This window comes from Humulus lupulus, chromosome X (genome assembly GCF_963169125.1).
Source record: "Humulus lupulus chromosome X, drHumLupu1.1, whole genome shotgun sequence".
NCBI lineage: Eukaryota > Viridiplantae > Streptophyta > Magnoliopsida > Rosales > Cannabaceae > Humulus > Humulus lupulus.
Genome location: NC_084802.1, coordinates 34,031,553 through 34,048,409, shown reverse-complemented (window position 1 = coordinate 34,048,409; position 16,857 = coordinate 34,031,553). Strand labels below are relative to the sequence as shown.

The following is a 16,857-nucleotide window of genomic DNA, read 5'->3' as shown; positions in this document are numbered from 1 at the left end:
TAAAATCCTCCTAAACTCATCCCAAAACCAAACCAAACCCACAATTCAATCCTAAAACATCAATGGTACATCCCAGGCAACAAAACCTGACTTTCCTTTAGATTAAAACTCATCAAAATCATAAAATCCAATCCAATCTTAAGGAAAAAAAACTCAAAAACTTAAAACTTAGATTACCTCTGATTATGTTGTTTTTCAGCTAAATTCCTCAGGCTGTTAAGCTTCTAATCTTCCCTAGAATCGTTATGACTCTAACCTTGCTTGAATTTGAGCTCTAAAACTCGAGTTTCCTTCGAAAATTCTATCAAGCGTCACAAGGAGAGAACCAGAGAGAAAATGATAGTTTGAACATGTTTCTATTTATGACAGGTTACTTAGGGCTCAAGTAACCTTAAATAAAATCCAAGGCTCGGGGTACCCCAAAAACGTCCTCGAGGGTAAAATGGTCAAAATCCCCAGAATTCCCTCATGATCTCACTAACTCCAAATATATCCTCAAATATTCATTCTCATTACCCATATCTCAGTAATGTACTAAATACCCCTTGACTCACCTTGAGTCAAGTATTGGTCCCGTTGTGACTTGTCCACTAACTTGCTCCCTAGGATCGCCTCGTGCCAAGTAACTCAAATATATCCACATAATGATGTGGTCCCACACATATATCACATATATGACAAATACACCCATAACAGGCCAAATTACGAAAATCCCCCCTTTTAATCAGAAACGGGCCCACATGCATAATTAATACACCTAACACATGCATATCAAGTCATATTATAATATAACTCACATAATCATATAATTATATACATATATATCACATAAACACATAATTTCCATAATTTTCCATCCTGACCCCTAATCAAGGCCCTAAGCCTTATTAAGTAATTTTGGACGTTACAGAAATTGTGGAAGACTATATGTAGTTTGAAGATCCAGTTCACTGTCTTGTTATTACTTTGCGATAGAAAGGAACAAAGGTTGGACAGAGTGAATGAAGGAGTCTCAATATTCGCTGCATAAAAGTAAGATTCTTAAACTCTATTATTTGATTTACTTTATAAAATTCATTAGAAACATGTTTCTAGGTTGTTTTATATGTTAATTTGTTTAATATATGAAACATATATGAAAATATTTACGATCCTGTAAAATATATTCCTAACAATTAAATATATGGATTTTTTAATAGCGTTTTGCATATATGTGCCTATTTTTATAGTTTTTTTCTTAAAATATGGAAATACAAATTAAAGATTTAAAATATGGTAACTTTTTTAATTCCTATATAATCTAAGTTTCCATAAAACCCTTATAACTTTCTTTTTATTCTCTCTCTTCATATGTCAATTTATTCTCTCTCTCTCTCTTTTTTTCTCTCTTATGATACACACCAAAGCTTTGCTGTGTATTTTGGGTAATCTTCAATCACACTAGTCCACCCCATTGTCGATCACCACTCCCTCCATTTTTTTTTTATCAACGTCAATCTCAAGGGTGTCATCTTCTCCGGTAATAACAGGCTTCATCCTCTTAGCTAATCTTCATCTTCACTTGCCCATTCCTCAGCAAACACAATATTTTTGAGACATCTGAGAACCTCCATTTTTTTTCGGTTGAGTATTTTGCTCTACCAGGTACTAGATTGCCGAAGAAGATGAATGGCATTCCTCTGGTCTCATCGGATCTGATTGAGAGATCAAATAAAGGTAATAATTTGGTTTTTATTCAATCAAATCGATCTAACTCTTAACAAATAAAATATGGCATTATTTATCTAACAATAGTAAATTATTTTCTCTATCTCTATAAAATATCAAAATCACATCCAAATTTCTTCTAACAATAATATCAAATCTGGTTTTGGTCTCTATTTTTGAATAAAAAAAATGAGGCATAATAGAATCTACTTACTGCTTCTTGATAATGTCATTATTTGTTGATGAAATATGTCAAGCCTTAATTGATTTTGGCAAAAATAAATGAAAAGTAGCCTAAAATTTTACTATGTCCTTTTTTAGCTAAAAGAAGTAACCTGGTACATGGATTGTTTATTGATCAAATATGTTGAGCCTTGATTGAATTTGGCAAAAAAAAACCTAGTAGTGAGAAAAGTAACATGGTACCTACATTATTTGTTTATCAAATATGTTGAGTGTTAATTAACTCTTGGTAAAAAAAAACCTGGTAGTGAGAAAAGTAGCATTGGACTTGATTCTTTGTCTTTTTTAGTTTAACGAAGTAACTTTTGTTGATCAAATATGCTGAGCTTTAATTGATTTTGACAAAAAGAAACCTGGTAGTTACAAAAGTTACCTAGAACTTGATTCTTTGTCTTTTTTAGCTTAACGAAGTAACTTGGTACATGCATTATTTGTTGATCAAATATGCTAAGCCTCAATTGATTTTGACAAAAAGAAACCTAGTAGTGACAAAAGTATCCTGTAACTTGATTCTTTTGTCTTTTTAGCTTAATGAAGTCACCTGGTATTCTGAATTAATATAATTTTAAATTTTTTTTAAATAAAGTAACTGGTACTCTAAATTATTGAATAATATTTTGTACTAGGTTACATTATTCTGAATACACTTACTGAATGTAAAAGGTTACATTAGTCTTACCATGCAACACCATTATTTTCCAAGTTATTGAAGAAAAAATTACATTTACTATCAACATTCAAGAGAAAACTTGCACATGTAAAAGGTTCCAAGAAGATAGAGTAGCATGTTCACACGGCCTTGTGAAATCCACCAATGGAGATTTCACACAAGAAAAAAAAACACAAGGAAATGATTCATTAAATTTACTTAGACACATATCATTTTTATACATTCATAATACAAGTACTATGTTACTTTGGAAACAATGTGAGCCTTAATTGATTTTGAAACAGGTTACCTGGTAGTGAAAAAAAAAAGTAACATGTCACTTGATTCTTTGCCTGTTTTTTTTATTAGAGTAACTCGGAACTTGAAATTATCATATGATCAAATATGGTGACTCTTAATGAATTTTGAAAACAGTAACTTGGTGGTGAAAAATACACTCACTCGATTTCTTGACTTTTTTGCCTAATAAGGTAAAATGGTGTATAAAAAAAAAAAATAATCAAATACATGTAAATAACAACAAAATCACCTAAAAGTAGCCTAGAACCAAACGTGCAAATCTATTATGGAACAAATGTACCATGTTACTATTGAAGGTAACCTAATCTATAAATAATATATCAGGTTACTTCTGAAGGTAACATAATCTGGAACCAACAATTATTTGAAAAAAAATGACGTTAAGTAAAAAAAATGAAATAAAATAACACATAAAATTACAAAAATATCCTTTAAAACTTAGGTGAAATGACAAAAAAAATCCCAAAAAATAATACAAATCCCTAAACACTAAACTAATTAATAAAATATGGCTTTATTTCAAAATAAACTTAAAAATATGGAAATACTTTTCCAGATAATTAACTTAAGTTAGAAAAAAGCCATATATTAAGAAATTTTTTAAAATGTTCATATTTTATGAAAAGAAAAGAAAAAAATTCCATATCCTACGTAATTTTTCCCCATATAATCCCAATAACAAAGAATGAGGGTATTGGGCTTTGTGGAGGCCCAAAATCCACAAAATACAGATAGAGGAAAGAAGAAGAATAGAATAGGATAAGATAAAGAAAGCGCAGAGTGATTGTTCTGCTCTACTGAGCTGAGTCTCTGTTTGGAGTCTTAACAAAGAAGAAGACGACGATGTCGACGACGATGTCCTCCACCATTTCCTTTTCAATCGGTACTCTCATCAACAAACCCAATTCCAATTTCACTCTGCGTTCTTCCTTCCTCGGCCCTCCTCCCAAGCTTCACCTCAAAACGACGTCGTCCAAAGTCACCATGAGCGTGGAGGCCGGCATCGGACTCATGGCCACCAAGTTAGGCATGATGAGTTTCTTCGAGGCCGACGGCAAGGTCGTCCCCGTCACCGTCGTCGGCTTCAAGGAAGGCAACATTGTCACCCAGGTCAAGACCCAGGCCACCGACGGATACGACGCCGTCCAGGTGGGCTACCGCCGCGTACGCGACCGCAAGCTCACAAAGCCGGAGATGGGCCATCTGGAGAAGGCCGGGGCCATCCCTATGCGCCATTTGCAGGAGTTCCGGCTGCAATCGGTGGAGGGGTTCGAGGCGAACCAGAAGCTGGTGTTGGAGGAGCTGTTCAAGGAAGGGGATCTGGTCGATGTTTCCGGGACCACGATTGGGAAGGGATTCCAGGGTGGTATCAAGCGGCATCACTTCAAAAGGGGTCTGATGACTCATGGGTCGAAGAGCCATAGAGCTCTGGGGTCCATTGGAGCTGGAACCACTCCTGGGAGAGTGTACAAGGGGAAGAAGATGCCTGGTCGAATGGGAGGGACTAAGCGTAAGATTCGAAAGCTCAGAATCGTAAAGATTGATAAGGAACTCAATGTTGTCATGATCAAAGGCGCTCTTCCTGGAAAGCCTGGTAATCTTCTCAGGATTACACCTGCTAAGATTGTTGGCTTAAACATTCCCAAGAATTAATTTTTTTCTTTCTTTCTTTCCTTCTTTTCAAATTTCTTCCAATTTTCTTGCTTGTATAACATTTTGAGAATTCATAGTTGATAATATTTTCTATTGTCAGTGTTACATTCTTATACATATGTATACATCTATCTATACTAGGAGAGACTTAGCATAATATATGGCCTCAGAAAAGCCTATAGAGAAGCAAAAAGAGCAGTAGTAAAAGAAAGCTTCCCATTCCAAACCCAAACCCAAACCCATCGCCATCGTAAGCAGAGGCTGGTGCAGAGGCAGAGGAGAATGATGACATCGACATCCCAAGTCCAACTCCAAGTTTGGGAAACAAGGTTGAATTCAAGTGTACAACTAAAACTAAAAGAAGTATTACCATAGCAAGGACTGATCCCAGTTCTAATAGAGGCACTATTACAGTCTCCCAAAGAGATAGTAAGAAGGGTCCAAAAATAACCATTCCCAACACTCCCACCAATAGGAACGGTACCAATGGTGAAGGCCCTCTTTCTCCCATTGGAATTCTGAGCTGAGATGACTCTAACAACAACAGTCTCTTATGTTATTTATAAATCTGATGTGGTTAGTTGAGCTAAGCCAACGACTCTAGTCACTAATACAACTCTTTTGTTAGTCATAAACTGGCAGCCAACCACAAAAACAAAAAAGAGTCCACAATTATGCATAACCCACCTGAGAAAAAAAGACTTGTTCAAATATATTTAATTATGTCAGGTACATTAGTTGTTTAATCGAGACTTTTTTAACATAAACGACACTGATATCACATTTAAAAAATACAGACCAGATAAGTTTAATTCTTTGGATACCAAAGAAGATGAACAAGAAAGAAAATTATAGAACCAAATCTTGTTGCCAAGTGATAGATGCCGTCACATTTTGCTGTTGAATTGCAACCAAATATGCATGAAAAGTCAAATTCTCGAATATGAAAATCAAAATATTTTTTTTTTTGACTCCACGTATGATGGAATTCCCACGTCTTACTGTTAAGCAGCTTTCTTGTACTACCAAGACCAAGATATTAAGAAGAGGAACTTCACAACTTTACAAGAACTATTGTGAGTGTACTGTGAACTTTTGAAACAGTAAAGTATACTTTCTAAATCATTTTCATTCTCATGTTAAGATCCGAAAATAATCTCTAGTCATCATATGAGAAACCAAAATGAGATAATGGGCAGATTGACACTGGTATGAACCCTAGTTTCATCATATATATTACTTGGTTTTTACACTGATAACTACATTTGTTGAACTTCAGCATCTCCTGCAACTACAATACTAGGAAGGAACTGTATAAAGCTAACAGCAAACAAGTTGAAGATCGAAATTGCTTATGATCTGCATATACTTGTTGAATCACAATGTAGCGGTGTATCGGAGATGCTGCTCGTAAAAGTTGATCAACTGGAGATGAATAAGAGAAAATGAGAACAATAGTAGAAGCAGCCAGGTAGTGATGACTACCATACTGACAACATGAAGTAATAAATATAAAACATTGATTACCAGATGTGGGTTATTGGCCTTAAGGAACTTGTTATCCACCATCACCTCTCTTCCATCCGACCTGTAAAAAAGGCAACAATGTTGAGGAAAACACGTATATGCAAATAAAGAGAGCCACAGTACCCATTGGTGTTCACAACTTCACATATATAATATATATTAATGCTTACTCGACACTGAAAGTAAAAAAAGCAAAAGAAAATCATATTTTTATGTCTTCAGAAAAACGAATGTCGAGTGTATGTATGACCTTTCAATTCTGATTGGAGTATCCACAATAGAGTACAATACAAGTAGCAAAATGTGCTAACACATACCATGGTGACCCAAAATGATCATTGGCCCCTTTCTTTTCAAGTGACACAAGTGCAAAAAAGTTAGTTCATAATAATCAATACTCTATTAGGCATAACATAATAAATCCCAACCCGAGGAAAGTTAAATTCACTGGTCCACATATTAAACAAGAGGCGTACATAAACTACAAAAAAAAAAAAAAATCAATTAGGATCTTAACGTTAAGAATAAGAAGATAACATAACCACACTAAAAACATTACCTAGCAAGAATGACCCTTGTTAAAAGGTGACATGAGTTGTTCCCAAAAAAAAAAAGAAGGAAGACTAAGTTCTGTGTACGGTAAGAGAGAAGAGCACGTGAAACCCAAAAGAGCTCCACTTAAAAAAATGCCTTAATAACTTAAAATACTTCAAGACCAATTATTAAAGGGTTTATAAAATCTAGAAAGAGTCCAGAGGGATGTGATCATGTGACAATAGTTTATACGCCTGGAAAAATGTAAAAGAGTGTTAAGTAGCATGAGAGTTCCAACAAGGGCTTCACTCAAATTTTAAGGGAGGCATAATGACATCCAATAAAGCATGCATAAATACGTAATGATGCAAGGTACAAATTATTTTCAAACTCAATCATTTACAGTTATATGTAGAAAGTTAATAGAAAGAACTTAAAGTAATTCAATGACATACCTCATGGCCATAAAAGTCACTGACACATCCTGGATATTGTTTGTCACAGAAGCTGAATAGCCTATTGGTTTGATAATCTTGGTTATACACAATGCATTTTCTAATTCATCAACCCTATTATCGTGACTTGGATTTTCCCCACCAACAGTGAGATTTTCTGTCCCTAGTAGTTCAATTCTGCTGCCGGGGAGAATGCTGGTTCCAATTGTTATATTTTGCATAACAGGAGCTTCACATAAAGGCGAATCTTGTTTAAACCTCTTCACAGAACCAGACTTTCTTCTCTTAGCTCCCATACTGCGATTGTTCTGAACAGTTTCCACGCAATGCACCTGGGGAATTCCTTCTGTAGGGCCATTGCCTTCCGGAGCCTGTGGTTCTTGATATTGTACGCCCAGTTTATCTGCATTGCTAGTAGAGGTTGTTTTAAGCTCACTAAGTTTTGGATCATACTCATTTCCATCTTTCCTTCCACTATTTTTGGGGAAAGCATTCATGAGACCATTTTCAACATTGAACTTCTTGAATGCCTCGCTGTTGTTGACAATGACATCCCCAACATATTCTTCATGTGGGAGAGCAGAAATCTCAGCAAGGCTCAAATTGTCGAGGGCTGTTGTGGATTTGTCCATATCAGTGGTTTCCAAGCCTGTGCCATTGAAGGGAGCAACTGTCGAACGTTGGTGTCTCTTCTTGGACTGAGAATGAGGAGTCCCATGCTTGCGCTTCCGCTTCCTATGCTTTCCGGATTGCAAGCTTAAAATGAAACCAAAAAAAAATTGATATAAAAAGAATGTTGACCCTTTTAGCAACTTATTCTCGACAATAACATATAATACCTCTCTTCAAATGACTCAATAACATCAGAGCATGACTGGAGATTCTCCAAAGGCTCCCAGGTGTTAGCTGTCTCTGGCCAACCACGCCTTACAAAGGAAATAACGTTAAGTACAAATATTCCATTAACAGATTAGATTTGACATATACAGGTAAAAGAACAAGAAATGCAAAGTTAAGTAAAAGGAGAAGGAGGAAGAGGGTTGGGATACGCACCATTTGATGAGGTACTGAAGCTGACCCTATTGTTGGTTTTTGTTTTGGAAAACAAAGGAAAAGACTTTTAGGGATAATCAAGAAAGTAAAGCAAACCCACGAAAGTATTGAAGAGAAGGGTATAGAAAAAGTACCTTGCGGACCCTTTTACGGCGAATGGCTTCGATTTCGTAGAAGCCGTCGTCAAGCTTGGGACGCTCAGTGTTTTCATTAGCATCATCATTATCAGCTTCGTCCTCGTCTTCATCGTCCTCGTCTTCGTTGTTTTCAGCATCTTGAGTATCCGGTTGGGGCTGGGCATCGTCGAGTTTTAGATGGGCATCTTGCTGTTCAAGAGAAAGAGGGAAAAGAGAAGGGTCGGGCTGAGACAAGGAGCCATTGGGTGTTGGGTTAGTGTCGGAATCTCCGCCTAAATTTGAGTCCCAGCTCTTTCTCCTCCCTCCTCCCTTCACTTTCATGCTTCTTCTTCTTCTTTCTCCTTCTTTCTCGACTCTTGTCTCTTTCTCTTTCTAAAATGTCTAAACCCCAAAAACCCCCCAAACAAACACACCTGAAATCAAACGGTGAGATGTTGTGTGTGTTTTAAGCAGATATGAAAAAACCTCTGGTTTTTAAGTCATGAGATTTCTCTCTCTCTCTCTCTACCTAAAACTAAAAATTTAAATGTATAAAGGCTCTGTCCTTTTTCTTTTCTTTTTTTCTTGTCTTTTCTTTTTCTGGATATGATTAAGTAGTGTAAATTATATATGCTTGATTCAGCAAAGAGGTAAGTAAAAGGGATTAATTATGTTTATTACATATTAATTTGACTTGAGGGAGCTAGATTGTGCAATTAATTGTGTCTTGTAGTTTAGTTATGCGATCATATCCATTAGAAAAGAAAGAATGGTTTGCTTGAACAGAAGCCAGATAAGCCTCTTGGTTTTGGTTTATCAAGCACAAACAAATGCTGCTGTTTCAGCTTCATTCTCATTTCTCATATCCATTCTATTTTCAAACAAATTTTTCATTTGAAATATAAATTGCAATTTCAACTTCCATTCTCAGTGTCTTTGCCTTTTACCAGTACATTAAAAAAATATGGGGAAATGCCTGATTTCAAAGGGGGAAAAATAATAATTTATACACAAGTGCTCTCTGATACCGTAAAATCTAAATTTCTACACCAGAAAATGGACGAGGTAAAAAAAATTTGTGATGATGTCTTCATCAAATGGGATGAGGCCCCAGACCCCAGTTATGTAAATGTAGTCTTGTCTTGCTATGGAAGAACATACTGCTGTAAATGTTTGGTCCTCTTCTTGTTCTTCAGTTTTCGAAATGCACATGATTCAATTTGCCTTATTCTCTCCCTACTCACTCCCATCAGCTCACCAATTTCTTGCAATGTCTTCATCCTTCCATCCTCCATTCCAAATCTCCATCTGATGACCTGCTTTTCCCTAGGATTGAGACTATCCAGTACCTTTTCTAAGTCCTGTTTCATGAATTGCCTAGTCAGCACATCCTCTGAAGTTTCTGCATCAGGATCTGATATTATTTCCTGGACAACAGAACACACAGCCCAACAGAGATTAATACCGAACCCCAACAAGTTTACCATAAACTATGTAGAATTAAGACAAGGCCCCACCGATGGTTTAAGATTCTGGTTGATCCCAATCTTTTGCTCCAAAGATCTAGGAGCTTTTGGCGTCAATAACACAGCAGCAAGCCTCTTCATTGACAGCCCGGTTGCCTCTGCAACTTCTTCATCATTAGGGTGTCTTCCATGTTCACTATACAGTTGCTTTCTTGCCTCCTTAACTCTATAGGTTGCCTCCACCATGTGGAACTGTTGCATCAAATAACATGAAAGAATCAATAAAAGAATCAAACAATTATGCTTTTAGATATACAAAATATCTATGAATTTAGCATAAAACTTTCTCCTTCATGCTAATACAACTGAAAATTGCATAATTTAGAATGAATGAACCGCTATCATGAACACTGGCCAAGGTGGCCATTGCACTAAATAACATCCCTACAAAATAGGTAGCATTGGAAAGAAAACTGACTGGTAAGCGGATAGTTCTGGACTGATCAGAAAGAGACTTGCGAACTGCCTGTTTAATCCACCAGTGTGCGTAAGTGGAGAACTTAAAGCCCTTTGAAGCATCAAACTTTTCTGCACCCCTTACAAGGCCTCTACATCCTTCCTACAAATGAAGGAGTAAATTTTATATTTGTAAGAACATATAAAAACAATATAACAAAAAGTGTCAAGACTTTAATTTTAAAAATTCTTTTACCCTCCATTTTCACATTAGTACACATACCTGAACAAGATCTTGAAGATTCATCCCAGCTCCCTGATAATTTTTTGCAATTGATATGACAAGTCGTATGTTGCTTTTAATCATTTTGTCTTTGCATAAAATGCCATAGTTTATGCGCCTTCTCAAGGTCTTTTGATCAATTCCTGCTGCTGCAGCCCATTGTGCAAATGTTGGCTGACTGCCACATCGTTCTGCAAGCTCTTCCTGGAGCTTTTCTAGTTTCAGGAGTACCTATATTAAGTTTTAAAGAGACATGAAGACATATATCAGAAACTAATTCTAAAGAGGTCAACAATTTTAAGCTTTCTTACTTGCGAAAATATGAAGTATCCCATCCACTAAAAACAACAGGACTAAGTTTACAGAAATTAACAATATTTTCAGAATTTGCTCACATATTCCAGGAATTTGCTAGAACCCAGCAAAAGCCTAGTAGCAATTAGAATTAATGAATGACTTAAAAGCTTCCTATAAACATGTATATTACTCTAATGGTATATTGAAGGAAAACTACCAACCTAAAGCTTTTCTCTAGTGCTCAAAGGAAATGCAAGAATTGATCTACAAACTTCCACAGATACCTTTTTTTCATTAAACAATTCTAAGAGAATGTCATAATTATTTTTAGCCTCATGAACACATACATATTGGCTATGTTAAATCAATAAAAATAATGAATCCCTACATTCAAATACTATATCCTTTGAAAAATATGAAGCAACCAACTTCCCTGTAGCACAATAATGATGCTTGCATGGCCAGCTAATAGCTGGAAAAGAATTATTTGTGAGCTCAGAAAGCATCACAAATTTACCAATAGCATTCAAGTGCTTTAAATTACCTCACATTTCATGTTTATAAATAATCATACAGAACTACAAGATCAAGCCCCTTGCTCTGCAATAATTGCTTTCTCATAACAAGAAGCTATCCTATAAACCTGATTTTACGAAAATTAATTTCATTAATAAGTATTTTTTTTATAAATAAGAACCAATGAAAACAATAGCTGAACAAGGAAATGATTCCAATATCCTCAAATAGATAATAACTGATAAATATAGTCACACCTGTATTCCTTCTGATAGCTCAATTTCCTCAGTTCCAGTAAGAAGCCTAGAAGAGCTGGTAGTTGATCTCAAGTAACGCAATGGATCAGAATGGTCTACATCTTGTAAAGAAACACGCTTTCTTCTGCTGTTAGAGCCAGATTTCACAGAGACAACATTTGCAGCAGCCTTCTCTGCTGCTCTGTCTCTTCTAGCCTTCCTTTCAGTTTGGCGATTTGATCTAACAGCGGTGCTACTAGAGAGCTGTTCCTGCAGTGTTTGAAGTTCTTCACATGTTGGTTCCTCAAAATCAGATTCATTAGTAGCACATTTCAGGGAGTGATCTTCCACCAGAGCAATCTCACTTCCCACAGAATCTCCTAATATAGCAGCTTGTGTTGTTTTCGTATTCTGAACACCCTTAAAATCCCAATGACTAGCTTCTGAAGAAACTACAGAAGTACTTGGTTGTTTTGCAGGAGTTTTCACTAGCAGAGCTGCATCCTTTGCAACCCTCACAGCTGCTTTTGCAAGAGTAACAGCTTCAGCAGCGGCGGCAGCTATTACAGCCTCCTCACTGGTAAGAAGAGTTTCTGTGGCTAAAGTTGCTTGAAAGTTTGTCTGCAGAAACAAAAGTTACTCAAACATTACAACATTAACCTATGCAATAAAAATGTGAGTACTAAGGAGAAATGGAAGAGCAATTTAGTGAACATAATATATTGAAATACATTAAACAAGAATTTCACCTCAGTATAGGTCCAGGGTCTATTTGCAGCGATGGATTCAGAGTTAGCTTCCAAGGAAGGCAATCTGAGTTTGTCCACGCTAAGAACAGTAGAGGTTGAGGAAGAGGGAGTGGATAAAACACATTGTGGCCAGGAAGAGCCCGGATCTCTAGATTTTGCTGCATAATGCAACCATGTCAAGATTAATTAGTTAACATGATGCAAATTGTAAAAAAAAAAAAATCTTTATAGGCTTAAGTGTCAGTAATAATGAGACTGAGTCATATTGCATTTGCAGGTAAGAGGTAACTGAGATAAAATGAGAAATTCCCAGAAAGGAATGGATATTGATTGGGTCAAAATCAAAATCAAAATTAGATAAATATAAATATATGTATGTGGGTTGAATTAAAGGTTATTCCTTGAGGTGTGAAAGTGACTACTGTAAAGGTAGATATGCATATAGAATGAAAAAAGCACTTACGAGGGAGATGGGAATTGGGATTAGTGGGAAAAGAGTGGGTTCTGAAGGCATGCTTTTGGGCGGAGAATGTATCCGGTTTGCAATTGAACTGTGGCAATAGACAAGACATGCTTCGTCTTCCTCTTTTTACTGCTATATAGCAAACCCACCACTGAAGTTATAATCGTAATGTTTCTGCATAGAAGAAGAAGAAGAAGAAGAAGAAGAAGAATGATGAATCTCCAGTCTCCGGTGCTCCACCGTTATCTTGTCTAACGGATAAGAAGAACAGGAAGAAGAAGAAGAAGTACTCGCTGTCGTCTCATCTCATAATAGAACCCCTCAACTCTCAATTTGGACCAGTCAGTCCCACACGCACATATATCCAATTGCACCGCACCCACGACGTCGTTTTACATTCTACAATTAAAGTTGAATAACCCTAAGAAGTAAGAAGAGCATGTCCAATTGCCAATTGGACAACTTGGGAATATGATAAATAATCCTTAACATAGTTATATTTATATAGGAATTTTTTTTACAATTCACTTTATCTGCCTTGGAAGCATACTTCCAAACTTATACCTTGCTACAATAATCAATTCGGCCACTTAAGTATTAATAACTAAGCTTTTTGCCGTCTTACGATCCAAGATTGAACAAATAATCATTCACATTCAACAGTCTTGCTAATAAGCATGTTGATTCATATTCATATCCAAACATGGTGCTAATAAGCACTTTCTAACATTCATAACCAACTAACAATGTCAATAAACATTTTCTAGCATACATGTATCAATGACAGCGCTAATGAGCTTGTCCTAACCTACATGTCCATAAAGCAATGCTAATAAGTGTTTCATTTGTATTCACAAGCAATGTCAGTGCTAATAAACACGTTCTTATCAATCATGCAACAGTCAAGGGACAGACCCTATTAGAATATCTCATGCTACCTAATAAGGCATTTATATCCTATTTAAGCAGTTAAACATATAACCACATAAATAGTTACCAAACCTTGAGTCGAGCTTGTCTTTAGTGGCGAGTGTACATGCCTAGCTAGTCTTCAGGAACCCTTAACCTTGGCACGCTTTGATACAAAGTTGTAACACCTTGGATAGCCAAGACTATTACACTGTGTATTTTAAATAGTGCTACGCTCGCTAATCGAGTCATTTGGCCATAAACATGTAACTAAACGTAATTAACGGTTTAGAGTTAAAAATTTTGGTCAAAATGAATAGTTATTTCGTTAAATCATTAATTTTGTACATGGGATTCCATTATAACGTTTACAAAGTTGTTTACAGTTCCAAAAGGGTAATTACAACCAGTCGACCTAAGCGGCAAAAATAGGGTTTGATCCCAGTTCCTCTGAGAAACCCTGGCCGTGGTGGTCGAGCAGCCGCATATGTACACGTCGCCACCGAAGCTCTCCAACTCATGGCTGGTCCAGCTTCCTTTTCCTCTTACCTGCACCACATAACACCCATGAGGCAAGGCTCAGCAAGAAAACTTAAACATGCTCATAAGCAGTTAATAACACGTTACCAAATCATGATAAGCATGTCTAGCAGTAATAACCCTGCCCATGCATGCATACCATTCATATAAATGTCTATTGCGTCATATGGGGCCAGGTGCTCTAATTAACTGACTAATAAGTCAGACTAGGGCCCAATGCCCTAGGATATGGGACTAATAAATCACCCCGGGGCCCGTTGCCTTATCCAGAGTATAACCAGCTTGGAGTTGGCCCAGCGTACCTAGCGCTTTAGTTTTCCACGACCATTGGGTCGGACAAGCGTATGAAGCGCCTTTGATTAGGCTTAACCAAAACGACCAGCGCTCAGCGCGCTATTTTTGTCCTTGACTTATAAGTCAATGCTTTTCGACCACCGCTCAGCACTATGCCGTCCTTGACTCATAAGTCAAGCCTTTCTCAATCTAATAATGCAAGCATTTATTATATAACAAATATCCAGATACAGAGCATTCAACATGCTTAATCAAACAATCATAGGCATAATCATAATCATAATCATGCACATTTACAGAGGCCCAAGCCCTAATCCAATCCATATTTAACAACCGAGCCAAGCCCTAATAACGTAAATCATGTATCGGGTGTAATTTTCTTACCTCAGGTCCGAGTGTAACATATAATAAGAATGACCCTCGAGCACGATCCTTTCCCGAGCCTTAGCGGTACCCTAGTCATAACCAAATAAATGATATTCATCAATGCCAAGTAAATAAAGTCTTTCAGACTGAGTCCTAGCCTTCGGGACCTCGAATTCTACTAAACTAGGTAGTAGAATCGATCCTGAGCCCTTAGGTTTGAGTTCCCGTCACTCAAAACCTAACTTGCCCAAAATTGTCTATGTGGGTCGCAACTTGACCCTAAGGGTCGCAGCGCGCCTAAGAAAACAGAGAGCCCTTGCCAGGAACCCAGGACATGGGTCGCGACTTGACCCTGAGGGTCGCGGCGCGCCTACCCCAAACAAAACCCCCTGCGCCCTGGGTTCACACGAGTCGCGGCGCGACCCTACGAACCCAGTTTGCCCTTTTTTTTCCTCAGCCAAACCTTACCAAAAACCAACCGAAGCCATACCCAAATCTACACTTCAGTTCCAGAACATCATCAACACTAAACCAACAACAAAACCCATCTCAAACTCACTCAAAACCCTACCAAAAACTCAAATCCAAAACCTTGAGCTTCAAAGCTCAAGAACACCCAAAACCAAAACAGAACATCAATCAAACACAAGGTTTACAACCCTACCATAGTGAGGAATTTAATCCCCTAGCTGCAAATAATCCACCCCTAACTCAAGCCTTCAATTCCCAAGCCTTAGCTTATGAAATTCTCTAGTTTCCTCCAAAAATCAGTCCAAGATAGAGAGAGAGAGGAGGAGAAATGTAAGGGGAGAGAAAGAGCTGATTGTGTTGTTCTATTTTTGGGGTTTCTTGCTGCTGAAGGAGTTAGTGGCTAAGTCTCTATGTTTGGCACAAATGACCCAAATACCCCTTTGCCTTAAGCTTAGTCATCACATGCCCTCAAGGGCACTTTGGTCTTTTGTCACATAACCTGTTAATCATAATTAACGCCTTATAATTTCTGTTACTTCTAATATCCTCAAATAATTACCAAATAATTTCCCATTACCCGATCAATCCCAGTAATGTACTAAATTACCAAATTATTCCTAGACTCACCCCGAGCCCGGTATTTGACCCCGTTATGACTAAACCACTAACTTGCTCCCTAGGATCACGTCGTGTCGAATAACTCAAACAAATCCACATAATAATGTGGTGTCGATCCATATACATACAATTATACAATTATGCTCTCAACGGGCCAAAATTACTAAAATGTCAATCTAATAAGAAACAGACCCACATACATGCCAATTCAGTCATATAATAATTTAACTCACATAATTCATATAATCATGCATTAAAATCACATAATAATGCATTAAAATCACTTATTGCCCTCCTGGCCCCCTAATCAAGGCACTAAGTCTTATTAGGGAAATTAGGACGTTACAACTATCCCCTCCTTATAGGAATTTTGTCCTCAAAATTTTACCTGAATAGCTCGGGATACTAATTCTGCATATCTGCCTCCAGCTCCCAGGTCGCTTCCTCGACCTTGTTGTTCCTCCATAATACCTTAACTAAAGGTATGGTTTTGTTCCTCAGGACCTTGTCCTTCTTGTCTAGTATCTGGACTGGTTGTTCCTCATAGGAGAGATCTGCCTGAAGCTCCAGATCCTCGTAACACAACACATGAGTCACATCTAACACATATTTCCGAAGTGTCAAAACATGGAACACATTATGTATGGCCAACAGTATCGGAGGTAAGGCCAATCTATAGGTCACCTGAGCGATCCTCTCCAGGATCTCAAATGGTCCAACAAATCTAAGGCTCAGCTTGCCCTTCTTCCCAAATCTCCTCATCACTTTCCATGGTGAGACTCTAAGGAAGACATAGTCTCCCACTTGGAACTCCACATTCCTACATTTCGGATCAGCATAACTTGTCTGCCTGTGTTGAGAAGCGAGCATCCGAGCTTTGATCTTCTCAATAGCCTCATTGGTCCTCTGAACTGCTTCAGGACCCAAGTATTTCC

At 37.3% G+C, this 16,857-nt stretch overlaps 3 protein-coding genes across 5 annotated transcripts; 1 reads left to right on the top strand and 2 right to left on the bottom strand.

Annotated features, from left to right (window-relative positions):
* The first annotated feature begins 3,682 nt into the window (after positions 1-3,682).
* On the top strand, positions 3,683-4,678 carry LOC133807216 (large ribosomal subunit protein uL3c). Its single transcript, XM_062245399.1, has one exon. It carries the CDS (start codon positions 3,764-3,766, stop codon positions 4,571-4,573), a length of 810 nt encoding a protein of 269 aa, XP_062101383.1. The 5' UTR covers positions 3,683-3,763; the 3' UTR covers positions 4,574-4,678.
* A 988-nt stretch (positions 4,679-5,666) lies between these two features.
* Positions 5,667-8,844, bottom strand: LOC133807214 (chromo domain-containing protein LHP1). 2 transcript variants are annotated; one of them, XM_062245397.1, is made up of 6 exons: positions 8,277-8,844; positions 8,143-8,168; positions 7,929-8,015; positions 7,090-7,845; positions 6,101-6,161; positions 5,667-5,998 (listed from the first exon to the last, which is right to left on the bottom strand). In XM_062245397.1, exons 1-6 carry the CDS (start codon positions 8,598-8,600, stop codon positions 5,951-5,953), a joined length of 1,302 nt encoding a protein of 433 aa, XP_062101381.1. In that variant the 5' UTR covers positions 8,601-8,844; the 3' UTR covers positions 5,667-5,950. The 2 variants fall into 2 exon arrangements, with proteins under 2 accessions (XP_062101381.1, XP_062101382.1); XM_062245398.1 differs by lacking the exon at positions 8,143-8,168 and having other exon boundaries at positions 8,277-8,409.
* A 300-nt stretch (positions 8,845-9,144) lies between these two features.
* LOC133807213 (RNA polymerase sigma factor sigB) lies at positions 9,145-13,057 on the bottom strand. Of its 2 annotated transcripts, none has more exons than XM_062245395.1 (7): positions 12,725-13,057; positions 12,244-12,419; positions 11,534-12,133; positions 10,464-10,694; positions 10,203-10,343; positions 9,776-9,976; positions 9,145-9,685 (listed from the first exon to the last, which is right to left on the bottom strand). In XM_062245395.1, the coding sequence occupies exons 1-7, from the start codon at positions 12,831-12,833 to the stop codon at positions 9,404-9,406; spliced, it is 1,740 nt and encodes a 579-aa protein (XP_062101379.1). In that variant the 5' UTR covers positions 12,834-13,057; the 3' UTR covers positions 9,145-9,403. The 2 variants fall into 2 exon arrangements, with proteins under 2 accessions (XP_062101379.1, XP_062101380.1); XM_062245396.1 differs by having other exon boundaries at positions 12,262-12,419; positions 12,725-13,056.
* Positions 13,058-16,857: the final 3,800 nt, after the last annotated feature.

Coding starts and splice junctions, on each gene's coding strand:
- LOC133807216 (XM_062245399.1), top strand. CDS start 3,764: ATGTCGACGACGATGTCCTCCACCATTTCCTTTTCAATCGGTACTCTC.
- LOC133807214 (XM_062245397.1), bottom strand. CDS start 8,600: ATGAAAGTGAAGGGAGGAGGGAGGAGAAAGAGCTGGGACTCAAATTTA. Junction 8,169..8,276: donor GCCGTAAAAGGGTCCGCAAG/GTACTTTTTCTA, acceptor AACCAACAATAG/GGTCAGCTTCAGTACCTCAT. Junction 8,016..8,142: donor CTTCAGTACCTCATCAAATG/GTGCGTATCCCA, acceptor TTCCTTTGTAAG/GCGTGGTTGGCCAGAGACAG.
- LOC133807213 (XM_062245395.1), bottom strand. CDS start 12,833: ATGTCTTGTCTATTGCCACAGTTCAATTGCAAACCGGATACATTCTCC. Junction 10,695..11,533: donor AGCTATCAGAAGGAATACAG/GTGTGACTATAT, acceptor AACTTAATATAG/GTACTCCTGAAACTAGAAAA. Junction 9,686..9,775: donor ACCAGAATCTTAAACCATCG/GTGGGGCCTTGT, acceptor TCTGTTGTCCAG/GAAATAATATCAGATCCTGA.